The sequence below is a fragment of the Sebastes umbrosus genome, chromosome 12 (assembly GCF_015220745.1).
Source record: "Sebastes umbrosus isolate fSebUmb1 chromosome 12, fSebUmb1.pri, whole genome shotgun sequence".
Lineage (NCBI taxonomy): Eukaryota > Metazoa > Chordata > Actinopteri > Perciformes > Sebastidae > Sebastes > Sebastes umbrosus.
This window is the reverse complement of record NC_051280.1, coordinates 9,736,794-9,762,063: the sequence shown is the minus strand read 5'-3', so window position 1 is coordinate 9,762,063 and position 25,270 is coordinate 9,736,794. Positions and strand designations below refer to the sequence as shown.

The window sequence follows — 25,270 nt, the reverse complement described above, 5'->3', positions numbered from 1 at the left end:
TCAGAACATGATCCAGGTGTGATGATGAGATGTACTTTATTGATCCGCAGAAGAAAACTGCTAAGTCACAGCTGAGTTTAACTACTTCAACTAGGATATTCAAGGTGACTATTGCTGTAATAATAAATATTGCTGGACTCTCGGACCACGCACATGCCACTGTTTACATGAATGGGGCTGCATTATCAATCAATCATGTAGTTATAGACACATTGATGATTTCCAAACACTAAAAAAAAACATTATTCTGTATGGATTTATGTTTTTTTTCCCCCACATGTTCTTTACCAAAAACTGCACAGGAGCAAGCGTCACAGACCACTGTTAAAATCACCATCTTTCCACAACACTAATCAAAGCACAACAAGATGAGCCCGTGTGTTGTCCAACGTGGTTAAACGATCACTGAACAGGTCTGAACATCACATCGGCGGGTTAATATTGAGGTAATACTGTTCAAACTGGCATTTCCAGCAAGTGGCCAATCACAGAAGAGCTAGCACCAAAACCATCAGGGATTATTTTGTTGTTATTGATGATATACACACACTAAGTTCTCTAATGCAAGTGCTACCTACACAGCTTCTGATTCAGAGGAACTGATACCATTATTCATAGAAATCAGTAACACAACCATCATTCTTGAAAACAAAATTATATAGATATATATATGTATATATATATATACATATATATAAAAAAAAAAATCACAGGGCTAGTTGTCAACTTTTAAATATGTAGAGGTGGAACTGAGAGATCCCTTTCCGTTTCTGTGAAATGAGAACAATAATGCCCTGATTTTGTATTAAAAAAAAAACAGATCAGTGTTCGGCAACTGTGTGTACACGTCTATTTACAAGAATCTGCCTCTCTTCTTTTTAGGTTTGTACAGCATTAACACCTTGACAACTGGTCAGGCTCTATTTAAAAAAAAAAGAAGAAAAAAAAGAAAATCTCCACAGACAAAGAGGCCCAACCGGCAATAAAATATCTCAACTACTAAAAACACAATAAAATACATAACACAACTTGATATACATGTAGAAAAAGCCTGAGGTACTTGTCAGAATATCTGAGGTCAGTCTGGAGGAGTAAGCAGCTGAGGGCTTACCCAGTCAAAAACACAAAAACAGAATATTAGCCTCACATAATATCGTTAGCGTTATATTAACAAAGAATACATGTACATCTACAAATCCTTGAGTATCCTGGAATAGTCACAGCAGCATAACGGACATTCAATGTATGGTATTCATGTTATGGTACAACTATGGCATTGCATTTGAGACAAAGGCAACCATTTGAGCTCTCCTTGCATGATGTACAGTGACTGAGGTATCTGGGGACTGGTGTCCGACTGAGTCTGTTCAACAAACACCCATGAAAATTAAAAAACAGACATGTTGCTTACTCAAGTATGGCCCTCGCAAGGATGAACCCCAACTATCTGTCCATGGTTCTTACTTTAAAAACACGCTCTATCCATCTCATATCACTTCAAATTCTCTCTCACACACTCACTCACACAGACAGTTAAAATCAAGAATGTGTAACATTGCAACTCCAGACAGCATCCGTCAATGCCCCTGGCACTGGCAAAGGAGTAACTCTGAATTTCTACAATTAAAAAAAACAACTAAACTAAATCCAGGAATATGTCCATGATAGCTAGCTGGATAGCTTGGCTCTCAACTTAGAGAAAATGTTCCAAAGAAGCCTACTGGATACCTGAGAGGTAGTTCCTCGGGGACAAGACGTTTGTCCCAAAATCTTCAAAAAAGTCCAAAACGTCCAATATAACTGCTCAGCTCCTGTTTTAGTTCCTCCCTTGCGATAAAACAGCTGTGCTGCAATTTTTTTGATCTTTTTTTTTTTTTTTTTCATTCTGAGGCATTCACAGGTTTAAAATAAGGGAGCAACACTCGAGTTTAAAAATCGAGAAGCCTCGACCCCTGAGGAAGATGAATATATTTTGTCTAACAGTCTCAAAACGGTTCCTCCGAGGTGTGCAGCACGTCGTCCGAGGTTTGGAGCAAAAGTTCATTTCATTTGGCCGCAGACGATCATGACCAAGACAGGAAAACGACAAAGACGACAACTTATGAGGTAATAAAAATAGACTAACGCAAAAGAAATACATGAGGTAATGACGACATTTAAGATTTGACACATGGGTGTTATCAGATGTGCCCATCACATAACTTATTACTACTTCAAAACTACAGCAGATGGATGTGTTAGTAAGATCTGAACATCAAAAACATTAGAACAGGAAAAAATACCAGTATTGGGGTAAAATAGCAGCTGCATTCAAGTTGCTAGTTGTTGTTTTTTTATGTTTTTAAATATTCACGGAGATCCGCTGAGTTTGGATTTTGAAAAATAAAAAGTCAGGAGCTCAGGTGATGGATGGTGTCACCCGTTCAGGTGCTGGACTCTTTGGGAGGTAGGTCCTCGTTGGTGAGAGACGTCACAATGCAGACGGGGCCGTCTGAGGTAGTGCTGCTGATCGTCCTGGCGATCTGGCCGATGCGCTCCTCGACGCAGCCGGCGGACAATCGCGCCTCCGCGTCGTGGTCCCAGCATTCTTCGATGGTCTCGCCCATCTGGCTCAGACCCTGTAGCCACAAACCAGAAGTGTAAGAAGAGTAAGTATGTAGTTCTGGTTTCTTACTTTATTAAAGAGGACCCATTGTGCTCATTTTGGTCAACACAGTCCATTTCGATAGAATACGACAATAGAATAGATCATTTTGTGTTATTTTTATACGGCACTTTTTAGGCGGACGTTTTACTGGAGTCCAGTAGTCGCTTTCAGTCCATAATGGCAGAAGCGTAGCTTTGCTGCTGGGCCCTGATGTTGCAATGGAACTAACAATTGACTTTCACTTCTTGGCAATATTCGTTCTTTGGTGTGCCAAACTAGCTGTTATGCAAATCTGTTACTTGGTGACTTCACCATGTTATGAAAGAAAAGGCGGGACTTCTAGCAAGGCGTTTCAGGCAGTTCAGAAACAGCTTCTGTGGGGGAGAGTAACTCCCTTTGTAACTTTGCAGGGCTATTACATGCACAAAAAACTATACAACACACTAAAGGAAAAGTGAAAAAGCACAAAAGCATTATAGGTCCTCTTTAAAAGGGCACTTTTTATGGATAAGTTTTGAGCCCAAACATTAAATAAAAATCCATTTAATAGGACAGGAATCCCTCACTTTTTCTACAGTGCAGATATAACTGGCAACGTTTCAGAAATAACAAAAACATAACTAATTCTTAGAACTATGAGCTCAGATGATCGAGTTGTATTCACTGGAAAAAAGGATGCATGATATCCTGGTATTGCTGTTGAAACTGCGGGAGCTATTCTTCCACGGTTACTCACAGGATGTTTGAGCCAGCAGTCCTTGATGGCTGGACGCATCTTCTTGTGCACGACCACATCCTGCAGATCCTCCAGGGAGGGATGCTGGCCTATTTCCTCCTCAAACGGCAGCATGTACTCGCCAATCGTACCTGAGGAGGGGCAGCGAGGACACAGGATGGAAAGCATTACACAGAGGTTAGGTAAATAGTGCAGCATTTGGGTTTTGAAACATCTGAAACTTGCTCTCTAGTTAAAGAGTAACTACCCACATTACACCTTTAACCTAGATCAGCTGGCTTTCCCAGGTAAAATGAAAACTAATCCTTTGTTTATTAGGTCAGCCTGAAGCACATTGACCTTTCACCTGTGGGCGAAGCAGCATTCCTGCGCTGTTTGACTCACCGTCTGCCTCTGTACAGCGGGACACCAGCTCCCACAGCACCAAGCCCATAGCATACATGTCTATCCTCAGGAAGGAGTCTCGCTGGAAGTTGATGGCTCCCTCCAGCACCTCTGGAGCCATGTAACGCCTCGTACCCACCTGGCAGGACAAAAGATACAAGTATGAACGATGTTTGTGAAGAGTCATGCTGGCTGGTAATATTTCTAGAAGTCAGTGTGTTTTTTTGCACATTTTGAAACTTTTCTACCCACTGGCTACAAGGACAGTTAATGTACTAGACTATGTCAGTTAATGCAACGCAAAACAAGGCTTTATTGTTAAACGGGCTTCGCTGCTGGGTAAACTGGCTCCACTTAAAGCAGCAATCTCCAAACTTATCAAGTTATTCCGCAGCCATAATAAACACTCTCAATGTCAAACCCCACATGAGGAAACAGCCTTTAAGTGCTTTATCTTTAACTCCTACTTATTATAAAAACGCTATAAAAGACTTTTTAATTTGTCACTTAGGGCTGTTGGATTATGACAAAAATCATAATGACAATTGTTTTGGTCAATATTATTGATTATTTAACATGATTACTCATTGACTTTTGAAACATGGATTTAGAAAGAAAATGTTGTAGCTTACATTTTAAAGTTAAATGCATCAATCTGGTGCACTTTGAGAGCAAAATGACGAGGCTAGATCTATGAAGAACTTTGTGCCCTTATAAACAATTTAATCATAAATAGCCCACATTGGTTCTAGAAATATTAATAGTGATGACACAGCACACAAAAGCTTTGTAAACAAGATGGGGTCCGTGTTTCAAGACGGGTCGGGTGGGTTTGTCGACATCGCCGCACTGAGGACAGTTCGCCCTGGTTGTTGAGCCGGGAGCTCCATCCCTCCCAGCATGGAGAGAGGGCTCAGCGAGTACTAAGCGGCGAGGACCGGGTAAGGGGTGCTGTAAATTGCCAGCTTCACCCACGGCACACCACTATACAAAATACGGCCGACAAAAGGACCCATGAGGGATCCCTTCCACGCCGAGCTACCGTCCATGACCCGCCGGGTGCTGGATTTATAACACAAGACAAAACGAGAACGCCATTGCGAAACAGAATGCGGCACAATAATTGTTTTATGTCGATTATCTTGTTTTCATAATCGTTGGTAAGCCAAAATCGTAATTGTAATGCGATTAATTGCACAGCCCTTTTTATCACTTGTAATCAAAGTGGGATATTGAAGCATTTTTGACACTGATCAACCAGCCCGGTCTCATTAAGGGCGTCCAATACCAACGCTTTGTCACGGCCGCCGATATCGCCGCACAAGGCACACTTTAGTGCTGGTATGAGACGAACCAGGCTTTCCATAAACTACAATGTAAACCCATCCGCGGCTACAGTAGAGAAAGTGCTGTAGTTTAAGGATCGAAAGAGACACAGGACAGGCGGGTGGGACGGGTGGTGGATGGGCCCAAAAACACATCCAGGAGACCGCTGTCCCGTGTCCTGTGCATTAAGTTTCACTTTTACTTTACAATCAGCTATTCGTTCGTATTCCTTGTTCACAACGTCAAGTCACATTTTCACTGTACAAATGTAGTAATTTTAAGCCCAACCATTTTTTTCCTGACCCTAAGCAAGTGTTTTTGTTTAATTCACAACATTAAGCACATGGTTACTGTGACCAAAAAGTGACGCCGAGGAGCGTGACAAAGTGTGATGAGAATGTGTTTGATCAACAGTAAAAGATTACCTATACAAAATAAATTGCAGTGCAAATATGAAATACTGAACTATTCAATATTTACTAGGGAACCTGTTCATTGCAACAACTGTATAAAGCCTGTGTGAACATTTCAGAGAATCAGGTGACGATTACTCAGACTTGCATCATGTAGAAATATAAACCGGTGGTGAATTGATACCTGGCCGTGAGTGTCTCCTGGAGGTTTTCCTGGTTCAAATCGTACAGCGAGTCCAAAGTCTCCAATGACTGCAGTCAGATCATCTCGTACCATCACATTCTTGCTCTTGAAGTCCCTGAGAAATTAATTTCAGGACAAAGTCATTAACAATTATAGGGATGTTTAGTCACACATATTAATCCATGGACTTCCGGGGTCAAATCACTAAATCACGCACAACTAGAAGAGGGCAGCGCTAATTAAAGCTGCGGTTGGTAATTTAGAGCAAATGGATGCAGATGGATGGATGGATGATAAAAAGTTATTTTTTATAAAACGGTCACTATATTCTGACAGTAGTGCATGAGACAGGTAATCTGTGAAAACAATCATGTTCCTCTGTGTCCTCCGGGGCTCCTAATGGCATCTGCAAGATTTCAACCAAAACAACCAATCAGAACAGAGTTATCTCTACAATAGCTGTCAATCCCAGTTCGCAAACTCTGATTAAACGGTCAAATATGAATCAAGATTTCTCGCCTATTATAGCATTAAAGCATGTTTTAAGAAGCATATTTTAGTGTACGGTTTTGCTGTAAAATGAGAATGTTTACACCGGTCGGTGGGCGATGCTTGGTTATGGCTCAAATGTTTTTTCAACACGGTGGCCGGGTCACAAAAATTCTCGATTTACAGCTAAAATATGTTTCTGAAAACATTTGAGGCAAGAAATAGGCATTACAGTAATAGAATCTTGATTCATATTTGATCAGCGCTGCCTAGTTTGACAGTTTTATCAGAGTTCACGAGCTTCGCGAGCAGTGATTGAGAGCTGCTATAGAGACAGCTCGGCTCTGATTGGTTGTTTTCATTCGGGAGAGGTGAAATCTTTCAAATGAGATTAGGAGCACTAGGAGGATACAAAGGAACAGGATTTATTTTTTCACAGATTATCTGTCTCATGCACTACTGTCAGGATATAGTGACTGATACATAAAAATAACTTTTTATCATATTTGTTCAAAGTTACCAACTGCAGCTTTAACCCATGGATTTCCAGGGCAAAAATCCCTAAATCAAGCACAACCAGAAGAGGGCAGTACTATTTCAAAAGGTGTCAACAAAAATCAAATGTAATCTGGTTTTCAGTGCTTTCAGGTTCATTAAAAGCCGGGAGCAGTTCATGTTTGCTCTACCTGTGTGCGATGGTGGGTTTGGGCCCCTCTCCCTTGTAGCTGGGAATGTCCTCATGGAGGTAAGCCAAGCCGCGGGACATGGTCTCTGCTATGTGACACAGCTCACCCCAGGTCACAGTGTTACCCTTCAGGTGGTCTGTCAGTGAGCCCTGCACACATACACACACGAAACAGATTCAGGAACATTAATAACTGCACAAGAATCGAATTTTAATTCATTTCTCAGAATAAATCCACTGTTGGTGTCCAAGCAGTTAGCCAACCATAACCCTGGAATAGATTGTTTTATGGTCCTGTGTTTCACTTCAGTTGCCAGTTGAACAACATAGTCTGGAAGAATTACCAGAGGCGCCACACAATATACCTTAAAAATATCATTAAAAACACGGAAAAAACATTAAACCAAACAGATGACGCATGCACACAGATGGCACTGAGACAATTACTGGAACTAAATATGTTTGTGCCACTGCCATGAATAGAAGGTGCTGCGAGGACAAGCCGTGAATGTCATTACACAAATGTAACGCTGCATTTGTGGTTATGGTAATTATTGTTTAATCCTGTTCTGATGTATTAATACCTTTGTTGAGAAGACCAATGAAGAGGATATTCTGGTAGCCTCGAGGTGTTGAATCACACGGTATTATTTCAGGCGCACACACGTTATTACTGTCAGTTTTCATACTAGTACTATTCAACATAATTGCCTGTATTATTTTACACTACATGCTTAACAAATACAATTCTAGGAGGACGCATTACAGATTAATAGGGTAAAAAATTAACTAATAGATATCACCAAGGAACTCCCCCGGTTGATTACTTACATTAAGGCAATTATTTTTTGTATTACAAGTAGGGCTGTCAATCGATATTTAATCATGATTAATCGCATGATTGTCCATAGTTAATCGTGATTAACAATCGAAACCCTCACAGGTACTGCATTTAGCATAAAAAATATGCTCAAATCATAACCTGGCAAACTGCAGCCCAACAGGCAACAACAGCTGTCAGTGTGTTGACTTGACTATGACTTGCCCCAAACTGCATGTGATTATCATAAGGTGGGCATGTCTGTAAAGGGGAGACTTGTGGGTACCCATAGAACCCATTTTCATTAAAAAATCTTGAGGTCAGAGGTCAAGGGACCCCTTTGAAAATGGCCATGCAAGTTTTTCCTCGCAAAACTTCAGTGTAAATTTTGGAGCGTTATTTAACCTCCTTCACGATAAGATAGTATGACATGGTTGGTACCAATGGATTCCTCTAGTTTCATGTGATACCAGTATTTTCACTCTAGCTTTAAAACTGAGCCCGTTACAACCTTAAAAATCACAAGTTGAGTTAATGTGTTAAAGAAATTACTGCCGTTGAAACGAATTTGCGTTAACGCGTTACCTTTGACAGCCCTAATTACAAGTTTTCTGAAATGTCATGTTTAATTATGCAAATGAGGCATAATGTTATTAAATATGTGCTGATTTGAATACATTTCCAGAGCAGAAATCTGAACATCGGATAAAGCTACGTTCTAAATTCTTGTTTCATTTTGTTGATGTATTAGAGTCAAACGTTTTTACAGAGGGAATTTTGGATATCCTTTTTTATTACTCCATAAAACAGAAAATACTGTCAACAAAAGCCATAGAAAATCCATTTTAACCATGTTTTTAGGAGTAAAAAGTTCTATAAATCAGGTTACGAATGATATATGAACAAATCCCTCCATAAAAACCTTCAGAATATAGATAGGAATGAAACTGGTGTTAGGTGAATGTAAGTGCTACTGAAGTGAAGATTTCTGGCTCAGAGTCTGAGAGAAAACTCATTTTGAGAAAACAGCTTTTAAAGATGTGTATTGTAAAATTCCATACATTTTTCAAGGCGTACATGTGAATAGGGTAAAAAAAATAACTAATAGATATCACCGTGAAACTTCCCCAGTTGATTACTTACATTAAAACAATTTTTTTGTAATACAAGTTTTCTGAAATGTTATGTTTAAATATGCAAATGAGGGATTATCTAATGCTGATTTCTGGTGAATTTAGGAGAAATCTACAGAGGCAAATAGACAAAGTGTAATAAAATTAAACAGCTTAACGTGTATTTTGGAGATTTTCTTTCCACTAGTCTGAAAGAAGACATGTTATGGAATCAAAAAAGCCCCAAATCTCAAAATTGACCAGTGCATGAAAAACAATGCTTTTGCCTTGGGTGTCTCCCCTTAAGGTATACTGGGTACTGCAGACCTGCCATAAGTAATAAAATCCACTTTAATAAAAGCTGTGATGCTCTTTTGTTGTAAATAAAAGGCTTCTGCCAATATTGGAAAATGTCCAGCAGTTCTAGTAAACACAGAAGCCCTATACACCTCACCATGAATGTGCTATATGTGGGGGTATATATATATGGGTGTATATATGGGGAGGTGCACTCACCCTCTCATGAAACTCTGTGATGAGCCACAGCTCCGTCTCCAGGTTGCTGCCGTGCTTCTCTGAAGCGATGTAACGCAGGAGGTTTTCATGTCGCATCCCCGGAGTCAGGAATATGTCCCGCTCGTTTTGCCACGACTGCTTGTCCTACACGAACACACACGGACCAGAAAGTTGGGTTTAGATCTTTATGATGTATAGAAGCATTGTTGAAAATAAATGGGGTCCTTCCTTATATGTTACACAAAGCCCCAGTTTGTGCCTCTCATGTATTTACATTGCACTGTAGTCACAGCGCTAACCATCCGATTTTTCAAAAACTATATACACAGTAATCTTAATGTTAATTTAACAATGCTTACCGCTGTTATGACAGCTTTTCCACAACCCTCAAAAACTCTGTTAACCATCTGGATTAAAAATATTCTATCCACCACATGACATGTTATTTAATCCATTTCCATGGATTGCATCTCTGTTCCCAAACAAAGAAGGTAGCCAGAAAGTACATATCTCCTTTCTCGATTTGTACAACATGAAACAAAATGAAAAATATCAGTTATATTGGTTTATATTGGTATTTTCATACTAGAGCTGCAACGATTAATCGATTAGTTGTCAACTATTAAATTAATCGCCAACTATTTCGATAATCGATTAATCGTTTTTAAGTCAAAGTTATCTGATTCCAGTTTCTTAAATGTGACTATTTTCTGGTTTCTTTGCTCCTCTATGACAGTAAACTGAATATCTTTGAGTTGTGGACAAAACATGATTTTTGAGGACGTCATCTTGGGCTTTGGGAAACACTGATCAACATTTTCACCATTTTACAGACCAAACAACTAATCAATTAATCAATAAAATAATAGGCAGTTTAATAGACAATGAAAATAATAGTTTTTTGCAGCCATATGTCATACAAAATAATATGAAGATAGTTTGCTTGGACATATGTCATTTGTTCAATCCCAACTTGAGAAATGGGTTAAAAACATGTTTCTATTGTGCAACAGGCAGGATATTTATTCACCCAGATGGTTTGGAGTCTTGGGGGATTTCAATGATCAAGTTATGTTTTTTTTTTTTTTTTTTTTAAATCGGATGCTGTGATTATATAATGTTAATACATGAGAGGCACACACTGGAGCTATGAAGCAGCATTCGACAAGATAAAAACGTACAAAAATGCCTTGAATTAATTGACATACCTGAATAGGGAAGACCTTTACAGCAACATATTCGCTCATCAACTGGGCCTTCCAAACACAACCAAAGCGCCCCCTCGCTTTGATTTCCAGCAGCTGCAGTGGTTTCAGACCCACCAAGGGGGACGGAGGAACTGGTCCAGGATCCTGAATAACAGACAAGGAAAACCAGTTCAGTCTTGTTTGGCACTCAGTACAAAATGTTACAGTAATATAGCAGAAGAAACTGGGTGATTAGGATTAACAGGAGCAGCCACAAACAAGAAAGAAACACGCAGGGAAAGACTGATCTGTCAGAGCCACGGATTACCACTTTAAATAAGAGACAAACTGGGGATTGGCCTCTCTCACCTCGCTCAGGTCTACGTGGCCGTAGGGGGGTTTGCGGTGGCGGTACATCCACAAGGCCAGAACGAGGGCCAGGGACAGCACGCAGAGAGGCAGCAGGGAGTACACGAGCACGTTGAGCAGGGACGGCACTCGGGGTGGAGGCCGGATCTTCACTGTCGGGGAGGAACAGAATAATTACAGCATGTCAGCTTTATGACACTGTAGGTTGTAAGCACCATCACGAGCGTCCCTCACGGGCTGCGAGAGCTCCTTTTAAAAGAGACGGGTAACATTTTATCTAGATTGTCCAGCCTTGATCTTTACTGACTGAGTCACTATACAGTCTGTAAAAAATTGGCTCGTGAGGGTGTGTTTAAAATCAACTTTTTTCACCTTCTAGTCAGCTGGAAATCAGAATTGGACTATGCAAATAAAATGTTATTACAGTTTAGTCTCTGCATACCTAACAAGGCATCATTTAGATTTATTTAAAAGGAAAAATCAGTCATCAGTGGGATATACATGTTTTTTTTTAAATATTAGATGCAAGGCTAAGCTTCACTCCCACTAATCGGAGGGGAAAAGCAAAGACCTATTTTTTGCCCGTGCTATATGTGGGATGCATTTGCCGCTCACCTCGGTTGCCACTGCCAATCATGTCAGGAAGGTGGGTGAATCGTTCATTGCAGTAGTTGCCCTCGCAGCAGCAGAAGAAGACCTGAGGGTTTTCCTCCATGGAGACACACTCTTGCCTAAAAAAAAAAAGCAGATGACACACCTAAATTATTGTTTTGATAGCTAAATGTCGAAACAAGATACATGTCAAGCAGTTTTAATAAGTAACAACAGGGACAAAATATTGTGAGAGTAAAACTTAAAGTAGCATTTTGTGTTCTCGACTTCAAGAACCAAGAATGGGAGTGTCTCTTGTTTTTCTATACCCTCTGCTTCCCTCTAAAGACAAAGTCATATTTGTCCTGCGTATTGTCAGGAGTCTGGCTTGCACTCCTTCGTATTAGTTGCTGGTAACGTTGCCAATATATGAGCCAACAAAGACTAAATTTCAGTTTTAAACCTAAAGTTACTGGTATCATATGAAACTAGAAAAAATCTAAGGAATCCATTGGTACCAACCATGTAATACTAGCTTGTCACGAAGGAGGTTAAACAACGCTCCAAACTTACGCTAAATTTTGCCGAGGAAAAACTGGCATGGCCATTTTCAAAGGGGTCCCTTAACCTCTGACCTCAAGATGTGTGAATGAAAACTCTGAGATGAACCAAGTGAAAACGGTATCTTATTAGATAAAACAGATGTTGATAAACTGCATAATTTGCCGTTGAAAAAAGGTAATAAATCGTAATATATCGCAATACATCTCATCGTAATACTCAGTATATCGCACAATGTTTAGAATCACAAAGATCGTTTTGTGACTTGTATGTTGCTATGTGTATCTCTGTATGTTTCTGTGTTGTACTGGCTGTGAAAACAAATCTCCCTCTGAGACAACAAATCCAAACTGATCAGAATGAAACTTATTTTTTAAATCAGGTCTCTATATTCTCTTTATAGTTATAGTATCAACAGCACTTCAGCCTGACTCTATTTCCCCTGAAACTGTCAACAAATTGGTACCGAATTGACAATTCTCAAAAACTGCAAGTCAATCTTAGAACTACCTTTAATAATCATAAAGGAACAGAAAGATAGAACAAATTGTAAAGAAACTCCCTATTTTATTGGTTAATTCTTTATACACAGATGTGTCATCTGGGGCAGATTATTAGAGTTGTTTTCTCCAGATTGCCTTCATGAGCCACCAGAGGTATCCAGCTTGTTCACAAATGCTGTGGCTTGAATATTAAAGACTAAAAGAAAGTTTGATCATGCCACTCAGCTCCGCACCGGCTGCTGATAAAGCTAGTTTAAAATTCTCCACCTGACTTACAAAATCCTGAGTGGCCCAGTGCCACCGTATCTATCTGCCATCATCAGGCTGTGGACACTGAGCTGCACTCTGCACCGTCGATATACAGACGCAGACTGAATGAAGGCTGCCAGCTCTGCTGGTTGCACAGCATTTGCCAAACATTAATTCCTACTTGTGGAAATCACTTCCCCCATCTAATAGAGTCTGCTCCTGTATCAAGATCGGAAATGTAATTTTCATATTACTTCAGTCTACCTCAACCTGTTTGGCCTTACAATCTGTATCGTGAAATATATTAAATAATGACATTCGACATGCTGCGCTGTGTACTCTGTGTGTGTATAGATGCTTGATGCATGTGTGGATGCAGTATGTGCCTCCTAGTTTACGTCTGGTTTTATACATGTTGTCTACTGAATACTCAATCGACAGATAATTAAATGAGAGCTTTTTGTTGTTCACAGGTAAATATGCTAAACATCGGTTGATAACAGCTTCTTAAATGTGTATGTAATGCTTTTCTCTTTTATATAACCGCTAAAGCTGTCAAAGTTAACGCGATAATGCATTAACGCAAATTTGTTTAAATGCCACTAATTTCTTTAATGCATAGAATGAATATACTGGCATCATGTGAAACTACAAAACCTAATAGCTTGTCAAGAACGAGGTTATATAATGCTCCAAACTCACACTACATTTTGGAAAAACTGGCATGGTCAAGGTGTCCCTCGACCTTTGACCTCAAGATTTGTAAATGAAAATGGGTTCTATGGGTACCCACGAGTCTCCCCTTTACAGACATGCCCACTTTATGATAATCACATGCAGTTTTGGGCAAGTCATGGTCACGTCAGCACCCTGACACACTGACAGCTGTTGTTGCTTGTTGGGCTTGAGTTTGCCATGTTATAATTTGAGCATATTTTTTATGCTAAATGCAGTACCTGTGAGGGTTTCTGGACAATGTTTGTCATTGTTTTGTGTTGTTAATTGATTTCCAATAATAAATATATACATACATTTGCCTGAAGCAAGCATATTTGCCCACTCCTATGTTGGTAAGAGTATTGTTGATTAATCGTGACTAACTATGGACAATCATGCGATTAACTATTTTAATCGATTGACAGCCCTATAAATTGTAAACTGAACATCTGTGGACTGTTGATCAGACAAAACAAGATATTTGATTTATGTTCTTGGGCTCTGGGAAATTGCAATGGACATTTTTCTTATTTTACATTTTCTGACATTTTATAGATAATAATTAATTGAGAAAATAGCCGACCTATTAATCGATAAATAAAATAAAGTGTTAGTTGCAGCCCTACACCATTCTAGTAAAAGCATCATGTGCAGTGGTGTGTACGTGTATCCGTAGAGGTGTCTATCTTTGTTTGCCCACTTATTCAACGTATCCTCACACAACGGTTCGTATGATATCTTACGAAAAGTCAATCCTCATTTTTGTGCTTTGTCCTACGAATGTCCAGCAACACATGTCAATTTCAGCACGTTACATACAAAATAAACTTCCGTCTTCACAGGAAACAACTTGGTTAGGATTAGGCAACAAAACTCCTTAGTTAGGTTTAGGGACAAGATCGACTTGGTTAGGCTTAGGCTGAACAGTCTCCTAAGCAAATGTCTGGTGTTTTTTGACCCGTCTGTCACTTATACTTCCTGGTACACGATTACTTGGATTACATACAAATTGATTTTGAGGGATATATAGGAATTACAGTGCATTACTTTTCGTCGGTATAGCTATGAACGGTGTACGAGAACAGCCTGACTTATTTAATATGTGCTGAAACTTACACAGTTGCCAGTTTATTAGGTACACCTATCTAAAGCTAAAGCAGTCTAATGCAACAACAGTCCTGCAATAAATCCTATGTTCATGAAGGTTATAATGTTCAGTTTTGGTTGGCTTTAGAGAGGTTTTGATTGTGTTATACTTTCCGACAGGGGTTTCTATTATTTTAACCACCCCATTTATATCAGTGAAGGCCGGCTAAATAACCAGAACACCTCTCTGTGTAATAAACTGGCAACTGAGTGTGTGTGTTGACATTTATATTGGTGATAAAGCAATCCAAATAAGTAAAAAAATATCTATATGCAAATGGGCCACAGTTAATTTGGTACATTTTGTGTCATGTTTTATGTGAAGTTCGAGTGTTTTAGTGCTGCAACTGATGATTCCCCATACTGATAATAAATCTGTTGATGCATTATTTATTCTGTAAAATGTCAGTTTAAAAAAGAAAAATGCCATTCTAAATGATCCCAGATTGTGAGATGCCATTTTAATTGCTTGTTTTGAGAAGGTGACATCTTTAAATTGCTTGTTTTGTTTTTGTCCAAAGACATTACATTTACAGTGATGTGAAAAAAAAGAAGAGAAAACAGCTATTTGAGTGGCCAGAAGCAGCAAATGTATGCAATTTTTTCAGTTGATCGGCTAATTGACAATAGTTTCAGCATTGGGTGTTTTATTTCTGTGACTGAAAATGGTCCGGGTTCAAAGACATATAGATGTATTGACCGACATGTGGCTACTGAGGCAGTGTTGTACTCGATGCCAGTCTCTCTGGGTACGAGCCAGACGCCTAAAATATAAATGTAGGTGCACGTCGGTGGGCGATGACCTCGCTCTGTGACCCGACCTGTCATAGCAGTTGAAGTCGTCCAGCCAGCAGCCTTTCTTCACCAGCTTGATGGTCCCTGAGGAGTTGAGCCAGGAGGCGTAACAGTGCAATCGCTTGTCCTTCTCCCCCTCGCAGCGCTCGAAGCCGCTCTGGTTGGTCCTCTCCGTGCGCCAGTTATCATTGTAGTACACACACTCCCGGGTCTCCGCTTCGCCCAGACTGTACCCTGAGATGGACAGAAGGCCTCAGTCAGCTCACATCGTAATGAATTGAGAAATCAACAGCGGAAAGCACAGACATATGGCGCAGGATCCGCTCGATGCCACGAAGAAACATCTCTGAGCCGAGCCTCTCTATCATCACTCTGGCACACGGCCAAGTTTGGGAAGCTCTCTGTAGTAAAAAGGGAGCTCCTCTGGGCTAAGAAATTGTTGCTGAATAGTAGTTCAGCATAATCCCATTCACTAAAAGATCTTTTCAGAGGGTAACAAACTAAAAAGGGAGGACAAAATGACAGGATTTAATTAGCTATAGCAAAACAATGGTGTGCCCTACTGTGATATAGAAACACACCACACACCGGGATGCTACTTCTATAGATAAGGACTCTTGTATCCTGCTGGAGTGCGACACATCTGGAAAGACAGATAAGACCTTCTTCTTTAAAGGGCTTTTACTGTCATTTAGCAGGAAATAGTTCCTCTAACCAAAGCCAGAGATATAACAATAGCTGTCAGTCTGTGCTGTGACACTATTCCTTATTGAAAAGGTTTTTATTCTTCTTTGTGGATGTAATGTTTAACACGCACACATAAGACGGGTTTTTGATAAGCAGATAACAGGCCGTGCATGACATTCACAGTTTCGCTCGGACATTCATGCCTAATCTTTGTTCACAGAAAAAATAGTGCATGTCTCTTTAAATCCCTGCCTATAGGAGGCTGCCCATCCCCCAATGTTACCCCCACCAACCCATTACACACACACACACACACACACACACACACACACACACACTCTCACTCACACACACTGAGGCACGCATCCACTTACACATACATTTAGTTGTCCAGCAGCATACAATGGATTTCATTATAGCACATAAGGATGCATGCAATGACCAAACATCATGCTCATTATTAAGGATGGAAGGAAGGTAGTAAGGACACACATACACACACACATAGCAGTGATGCTCAATGCTCCATTGAGCCGAGATGGCATTTCTGATATCTGTGGTCACATGATCTGGGAGGACTTTTACTACAAGATCATTCCCCAACCCCCCTCCCTCTGTCACTTACTGAGGCTTACACCACAACAACATGAATTCTGGAGAAGAAGCTTACTCTACACTAATCTATAAACCATAAAGGCATTAAGCTACTATCTGGCACAGCTGTGCCTCAATACAAAATTACAGATAGTGGAGAAAAACTAAAAAAAAAAAAGTAAGAGGGGGGGAAAAGTGGATTTTCAGTGGGAATATCTAACTAGGGGACAAAGGTGAATATGTTGAGGACACAGAATGAAATCTCTCCCATATTGAGTTGCAAAAACAAACAAAAGAAAAAAACAACCCCTCATGCTCAATATTCACGTGGTAGCAAGTCTGTGTAACAGTAACCTCGATTCAGGGTGAAGACCTGACTTCAGACAAAACAGCTGCTGTCTCATCAAATCACATTGATTTATGAAAATCCGGGTGTTTTTTTTTTTTTTCAAAAGGCTCTTGTGACCACAAACACAAGAGTGCTAGAGCTGATGAGATGGAGCCTATAAGGTTTCAGGATGTTGATGCAGCTGCTGCCTTCTATTCCTGCCACTGTGGAGAAAGGCGACGCAGGACGCAACAGTTTTAAATATATATTTGGGGGAATTTCCCAGCATGAAACACCGTATTCAATGTCATTTATGTTGCCTTTTTTAATCTACAAAGTCGCATATATTGGTTAAATAATATGTGTGTGTGTGTGTGTGTGTGTAGTGGGGGCAAACAGAGAAAAGAGGATTATGGGTAGGAGAATAAAATCCCCACAGCTGACCGATATATCCACAACCCAACAAAGTTTAAACTCACACAATTACGCACACAGAAAAATGTGTCTCCGACTCGAAGAGAGAGAGAGAGAGAGAGAGAGAGAGAACAAAAAACTGTTGCAAATTTCGGAGCCCAACAATAAATAGCAGCTTACCTGCGCATAAAGTTCCCAGAAGAAGTGAACAAGTCAGCCATGAAAAAGACATGTTCCGCTTTAAATACAGGACAGAGATTTCCCCCGCTTTCCGTCGCCAACATTAAAAACTCAGGTTGTCCAAAACATCCGTCCAGGATCAAAACGACCACAGGGCCTCCCGGTCGGTCCCTCCAGCAAGCCTGAACCAACCACCACCACCACCAACCACCACCACCACCTCCTCCTCCTCCACCACAACGCGTGTCAATAGAACGCGACGCTGCAACAATGTTGCGAGACAGAGAACGCTAGGTTCGATTAACTGGCTGCTTCTCTGTTACTCCGCTGAAAGGTGCAGCATTTCTCGTCGGAAGTGAGTCCCAAAAAGCGTTAAAACCATCCGAAACGAGAGCTCAGCGCTTCTTTTTGAGGGTTATTCACTTGAATAGTAGCACCGCTGCATCGGGGAGGTCGGTCGGGGTTTACATGCATGTTACTGATCTGTGTCCAAAATGGCTTCTAAATGGGGAACGGGCTGCAAACAGGGAAAACCCGGATGTGTAAACACAAAGAGGGGAATTCAGGCAGCCAGTTTGTGTGACCTTAACACGACACCGTAGATATGCGCCTCAAATGACTTTATATTTGAGCCTCGTGTCGATGTTTTAGCACGTTTATTTCTTAATATTAAAAAGAAAGCCCTAACAGAAGGAATAAGAGGCGTTATAGTGGAATGTGTGCTTTCTTTCCACGTTGGATATTTGTCCCGGTTCCAGCTGATAGTAACACTTGCACTTTCTGTGGTCACAGTTGGTATTTGATAGTTTTTTTTGGTATTTAGCCTGGGGTTTAAATAAAAATGAGCAGGTCATGCTTAATAATTTGACTGGTTATAGTAAGTATATGCTGTAATGCTGTGCAATATGCTGCCTTCCACTCTGTAATTGTCTGAAATATATTCATTATTTCTTTTTTTTTATATTTTTATGAGAGCTACAAGTTCTTTTAACATGGTCATGGAGCATATATGCTGTATATTTGTATTCTGGGGGGTAGTTTAGTTTATTTATTGACTACACTGAGGGCGTTTTATATTTTATTAATTTATTTATTTATTGTGTTGAGTTGAGTTGTGCTACTTATTTTGTACTGTAATTACCTTGTGCCTATTCTACCTTTTTTTTCTTTTCTTAAAGCTGACTTCTGTGTAAACTGCTCAGAATTCCAATGATCTTAGGTGCAAATGGTAAATAAAGCTGTTGAATCTTGAATCTTGAATATGCGCAATGTGTTTAAGCTTTAAAATAAATGTGTTATTGAAATAATGTACAAACTGCAGCCTATAAACTCAAACATAAACTAAGGTATAGGCTGTAAAAACTGTATATTTTTTTTATTTACAGTGTAACAACACAATTAGACTGTACTTAAAAAATATAAATGTATTAGTTGGTACATTATTTACATCATATATTTTTTGTCTGTGTCAATGATACATATCTATTTCAGCCAAACAAATAGTCTAATAATTTCTGAGGATTTCTTTCTATCTGAATGATCTTTTATGCATAAGTGGCAGTGCTAAAAATAGCTGACCTAATTTGGAGTAACAGGATACAATAAACGCTATTTTAAAATGTATTCCTTCTAATTACTCATTTCACCGCCAGACAGTGTTAAATATAAAATACATATCTCACACAGCAAAACGAAAATAGAAACCAAACCATGGCTCACAATGAATCACTAAGCATTTTGTTATTATTATTATTATAACAAAAAAAGGAAGTGTGTGGCAATAATCTTCCCCAATTTCCAAACATGATATTCTTTTAATAGTACTTCTGTTAATGCTTGCTAAATAAGCTGTGACATGACATTTAAAAAAAAAAAAAAGATGTGTTTTGGGACAAAGGATTGCTCAGTCTGCCCATACACCAAGTCTCCCAGCCAACAGACAATCACTATTAGAAGTATTTCCCCCATGAAGGTTAACCTTTCAAGTAATTTTCCTCTGACTAATAACTGTATATGCTTCTCTTTTGTAGTTTCCCCACTTAAAAATAAATGCTTACCTCCATTAGAGCACATAATCAAAGCTTATTAATGAAATAAAATAGATGTGTATAATAATAATAACATATCTCAGCACATAGTTCGCTCTTTCAAAACAAAAATCCTTTGTGTAAAACAATAAATCCCATCATCATAGAATGACATGGTTAAAAGGCCATTAAGCCACATGGTCCCTGTCTCGTTCTCGTCTTTGACATCCAGACTAATGGCATGTTAGTGACACCCAGACAATTCATGCAGCAAATGGCCCAGGAATAAGGTTAGCCATAGGTAATCGCCCTTAAACTAGTGCCACTGAGTGTAACTCAAGACAAAGCATTTCCTCATTAAGCTCATCCCATATTGACCCTGTAACTCGATAGAGGCCATGAGCGAAACCTTGTAAAGATAGGTGTTCTGTTGTCATGACAGTTAGAAGAGAAAGCACACAAGTGCTCATTAAAGGTCCACCGGGCCACAACCGTGGTGTTGACATCTCGAAAAGAATGAGAGCATGGGGGGGAAATGATGCTGCGGTGCATAAAAAGCATGAAACTATATGAGCTAATAATGTTGTAAAAGGCTGTTAAATACAACCTATGTCACTACTTATACTGCATTGTACATATCATAATACATGTTGTGTGCATAATATTATATAAAAGCTTGTTGGACAAACTGAACTCAGTTGGATAAACCCTGAATGGACGACATTAAAGAGGATCTATTATGCTGTTGTGCTTTTCCCCTTTTCTTTAGGGTGTTATATAATTATTTGTGCATATACAGTAAAAGGTCTGCAAAGTTACAAAGCCTAAAGTCCACATCAAACATAGAAACACTGCTCCTGAACTGCCTGAAATGCCTTGATATATGTCCCGCCTTTTCTTCCGTAACATGGCGATTTCACCAAGTAATACATTTGCATAACGGCTAGTTTGGCACTCCCTCAAACAAAGCTAGTTAAAGCGGAGCTGGAGCGGAGTCCGAAGAGTTTGGTTCGGTTGACCAATCACAACAGAGCGGGCCAGCTGACCAATCGGAGCACACTGGGCTTTTCGGGAGGAAGCTCAGAGTGTTTCCAGCCTGTTCTCATTCACAGGACGTCAAGGCCGTCGGCGTTCGATACCACCGCACAAGGCTCCCTTTAGTGCCGGTATGAGACGCACCAGGCGTCAATTGGCGGCAACAGAAAAATGCTCTGGGAAAAGTGCTGTGTTGATGTAGTTTAAACTTTAATTATATACATACATAAAATTTGACATCTGCATTTAACCCATCTTAAGCATTTAGGAGCAACTTGGGGTTCAGTGTCTTGCTCTAGGACACTTTGACATGCAGACATTAGGAGCTGGGGATCAAACCGCCAAACTCGTGGTTAAAGGACAACCTGCTCTATCCAACAACCTGCTCTACCCACTGAGCTACAGCCGTTCCTGAAGATGAAAGAGCAAAAGAGACGCAGACAGCAGGTGGGAGGGGAGGTGGATGGGTCCAACAACACATGGCTTTCATCCAGAAGGCCGCTGTTCGTGTCGAATGCGTTATGTTTCACTTTACAATCAGCATTTTCAATGTACAAACGTGATCATTTTAAGTGTAACCATGTTGTTTTTTTCCCTAAACCTAACTAAGTGGTTTTGTTGCCTAAACCTAAACAACTATTTTTGTTAAATTCACAACATTAAGCAAGTTGGGATGAGAACACGTTGGCGTTACAGACAGAGGGTGAAAAGAGGTGCTGCAGCACAGCCGGCATGAAAAAAATAAAGCACATTGAAGCACGTAAACATGTTCTAATTAGAAACCCCAAAAACAAGTATGCACATGAAAATGAGCGTAATAGGTCCTCTTTAATTATTTAGTATTCAGAATTAGTGTTTCTGTTCTTTGCTCTTTTTTTATTCAAGGAAGAATCCTCCAAAAATCCAGATATTTTTCATGTATTTGTGTCACCGCTGTTGAAAAGCCTGAGGTGAGCATCACAACTTCACAGTAAAATAGATAAATGACACTAGGTGGTAGCAGAGCTCCCCGGGGCAGGTGCAGATACTGCTTCAACCTGTGCAATATCTCTCTTTCACTCTTGATTTATACACTGTGCAGACATGCAGTTTCTATTGTTTACTGCTGACTGCCAGATAGTCACTTGGATAAGGGTGGGGGACTGGTTTCTAAGTTTTAATTCATTTTTTAAATCAGTTTTTCACCATTAAAACCATTTAATTTCCCTCCTGGATGTAAAAAATATCAGTATCTATTAATCTGTGTTCAGAGGTATCCAGGGTATCGCATGTAATTTGGTAATGGGTCCATTAGTATGAGGAAAAGGTTTTGTAGTTATGGCGTATAAGAGCGAGCAATTACCTGAATCATAGCCTGCAGCCATTTCTACAATGCAACGTGGTGGTTAAGCTAAGAGTGTCACACTGAGTGAACATAAAAGGAGAAAAAAAATGGAAATAAGATTGAAGATATTGTAGGATTACTACTTTATTTTCAGCCTTTGAATAATTCAGTACAAAAATAAAACAACAAGGCAAACATTTTCTTCATCTTTTATTATTTTACAGCCCCACAGAGTCAGCGGGAGATTACTTGACAGTGTGGCATGTTTCTCCTCAGTGGATGATCTCATCCCCGCTGGCACGTTGCCTGTGACGGTGATGAGATGCTTCAGAAGTAGTTTGCCACCCTGCGAATGGACTGGATGTTGGGGTTCTCTGCCTGCCACTCTGTGTGGGTGCAGTAGTTTCCTCTCTCCACAATGTACATGCGGCCGCGGTAGTTGGGCTCCTCATACAGCACCCAGCTGTTTGGGAAAATAAATAAATAACATTAAAATAAATGTAAAAATGATAGGTTTAAAATGATAAATATGCATGTAAGTAAGGGGATAGAAGGTCAGGTTTAATATATGTCTGACAGTATTCTATCTGACTTGGCTTATAGTATCAAATTAAAAAAACATTGTCTTACTTTCCTCTTGTGGTACATAGAGCTGCAACAATTAATCGATTAATTGCTATTAAATTAATTGCCAACTATTTTTGTAATCGATTAATCGGTTTATGTAATTTTTTAAGTAAAAAAAAGTCGAAATTCTCTGATCAACAATGAAGATGAAGATAATCGTTAGTTGCAGCCCTGGTGGTATTTAACTATGCGGATAATTTTGCTTTATTTTGCCATGTTCTGAGATATCAGAAACATCTAAAAAATGTTAAGAAACATTTTCTTTTATATATTTTGGGGCATTTAATGTCCTAAATGAAGTGTTGGGAGTGGAGAGATGACAGAAAATGAGAGAGAGAGAGAGAGAGAGAGAGAGAGAAAGAGAGAGAGAGATGATCGGTTGTGATCGGTCAACCGAACCAAACTGTTTGGACTCAGCTCCAGCTCCGCTCTACTTAGCTTTGTTTGAGTGCGTGCCAAACTAGCAGCTCAGCAGGGATTATGCAAATGTGTTACTTGGTGACATCACCACGTTACGGAAGAAAAGGCGGGACTTCAAACCAGTGTTTTTGGCAGTTCAGGAGCAGTGTTTTTGTGGAGGAGAGTATCTCCCTTTGGCTTGGACTTTGGGCTTAGTAACTTTGCAGACCTTTTACATGCACAAAAAAATGTCTAACACACTAAAGGAAAGGGAAAAAGCACAAAAACATAATAGGTCCTCTTAAACTCCTTGGCCACAGGGGCACCCACCTCTGAGATTTCTAACTCCACCCTCCACCCAAACGGAATGCAGGTGAATGGAATTTTGTTTGTGTTGCTAAAAGCATTGAAAAATGACTAAATGAAAAATAAAAAGTTACTCTGGCTAATAACACAGACCTTGCCAGAGTAACAAGGACACTGTTTCTGGAAAGATATGCTGCTGTTGAATATCTAATGCTGTGACAAACAGCATTATCATTACATTATTCATCTCCATTGTATTGTGATGGTGGTCAAGATATTATGAATGGATATCGATGTCAAGTCCTTGACAAAAACAACAAACAAACAAACAAAAAAACTACAAGTTGATGCATGCGATCCCCTTCTCTCTGGCCCCCATGTTTCCTGACAATAAAGGCTTGAATTCCAAAATATCTAAATCTTTAAAAAAAATTACATTTGGGTTGAACTGACCCCTTTAAATTGTAGACACATTTATCAGTTTTCACAGAAGTCCATCAATGAAGTGCAGTAAACTAGAATATTCTAGCATATGTTGGTGCTTGTGTGCTCTAACTAACTGCTGCAGGGATACATACGCTCCATCTCCATAAACCTTGACGGAGTTGACACAGCTCTTGGTCAGGCCTCGTGCCTGCAGGAACGGACAGTCGTCGCACAGCTCCACACACTGGCCAGAGAAGTTGTCTGCCTCGAACAGCTCCATCCTGTAGTGCTCTCCGTGCTGGGGGAGGATAATGACAGCAAACATGTTCGCCTTCAACTCATAGCAAAAGACCAAGGCCTCCTCCTTTATGTTACGGGGAGTGCATTGTGTGCACAAACTCTTGCACCTATAGAAATCTAAAGGTTAAACGCTTATAGACAATGAGATAGAAACCTATATCTCAAGTGCACTTAGTGATTTTCTTTCTGCGGATGGTGTTAGTATGGGATGTGAAAAGCTACAAGCTTTTGTGATGCATCTGTATTGCAACACTAATACTGCATTATTATAAACCTGACACTGATTTATCTGGAAAAACAGATGTGCACAAATGAGGCCACACATATGCCAGTCTTTTTTTAACAACCAAATATTTGTCTGTCCCTGGGGTCTGTCTCTCTCTCACACACACACACACTCTCACTGTCTCTCTTACCATCCTGATTGGCCTGCAGGAGCCCATGTGATCGTTATGGGCATTCCAGCGCTGGAATTCGGGGTACTCTCCGTGCTCGAGAATGTACTGTTGGCCCTTGAAGTCTGGGTGGTCAAAGCAGATGAAGGCCCCGCTCTCCACACGGACAGAGTTGACCCTGTTCATGAAGCCACGGTCCTGGAAGTTGTCGCAGTCACTGCAGATCTCCAGCTTCCTCCCAGTGAAACATTTTCCCTCATAGAACACGATCTGTTTTGGGAAGATTCAAATATTTGTTTTCTCCTAAACAGATACTTGTATAGAAAGGGCTGCAAAGATATCTTGTGAAAAGTGCCACTCAACACTGTAAAAAGCTGGACCAGTCAGCTACATTTTTGCCTTTGACATTGTTTGTGATTCACATGATTAAGTTTGGGTATAGGCTGCCTTGTTGTGGTACTCACCTTTCCTGAGTACTGAGACATTTTTCCACTGTTATCAGTTCCAAACTAGCAACACAGTCTAAGCGTGGAAAAATTTGGACGCCTACATATATATGGCCAACAGGGAGTGCGGTGATCTCGCGAGGCAGAGGCAACAAAAGCACAACAATGGGGGGTTTAGACGTTTTGCCACATGGACAGTTTCCCTTACATGTGCCAGTGCTGATATTGGAGTTTGGCTCTGAGGGGGGTGAAACAATAGAGTGAGAGAGAGATTTTGCTATGATTGGGCTTTGGGAGTGATGTTGCACTGAGTCGGGGGGTTGCAGAATAATATTTGGGTGGTGTCCAGACA

At 40.0% G+C, this 25,270-nt stretch overlaps 2 protein-coding genes across 2 annotated transcripts in view; both read right to left on the bottom strand.

Annotated features, from left to right (window-relative positions):
* Positions 1-18,385, bottom strand: part of acvr2ba (activin A receptor type 2Ba) — a 19,022-nt gene extending 637 nt beyond the window's left edge. Inside the window, exons 1-11 of the mRNA XM_037787906.1 lie at positions 17,634-18,385; positions 15,457-15,664; positions 11,484-11,599; positions 10,869-11,020; positions 10,521-10,664; positions 9,313-9,456; positions 6,866-7,014; positions 5,691-5,805; positions 3,768-3,906; positions 3,384-3,514; positions 1-2,618 (exon numbers count right to left, since the gene is read on the bottom strand). The exon at positions 1-2,618 is cut by the window's left edge and continues 637 nt beyond it. Coding sequence (XP_037643834.1) covers positions 2,424-2,618; positions 3,384-3,514; positions 3,768-3,906; positions 5,691-5,805; positions 6,866-7,014; positions 9,313-9,456; positions 10,521-10,664; positions 10,869-11,020; positions 11,484-11,599; positions 15,457-15,664; positions 17,634-17,685 — 1,545 coding nt within the window. The 5' untranslated portion in view covers positions 17,686-18,385 and the 3' untranslated portion in view covers positions 1-2,423. The remainder of the gene's footprint in view (positions 2,619-3,383; positions 3,515-3,767; positions 3,907-5,690; positions 5,806-6,865; positions 7,015-9,312; positions 9,457-10,520; positions 10,665-10,868; positions 11,021-11,483; positions 11,600-15,456; positions 15,665-17,633) is intronic.
* Positions 18,386-22,212: 3,827 nt separating this feature from the next.
* LOC119499063 (gamma-crystallin N-A-like) lies at positions 22,213-25,000 on the bottom strand. The gene is made up of 4 exons (XM_037788249.1): positions 24,937-25,000; positions 24,494-24,742; positions 23,930-24,075; positions 22,213-22,482 (listed from the first exon to the last, which is right to left on the bottom strand). The coding sequence occupies exons 1-4, from the start codon at positions 24,955-24,957 to the stop codon at positions 22,347-22,349; spliced, it is 552 nt and encodes a 183-aa protein (XP_037644177.1). The 5' UTR covers positions 24,958-25,000; the 3' UTR covers positions 22,213-22,346.
* Between the last annotated feature and the right edge of the window lie 270 nt (positions 25,001-25,270).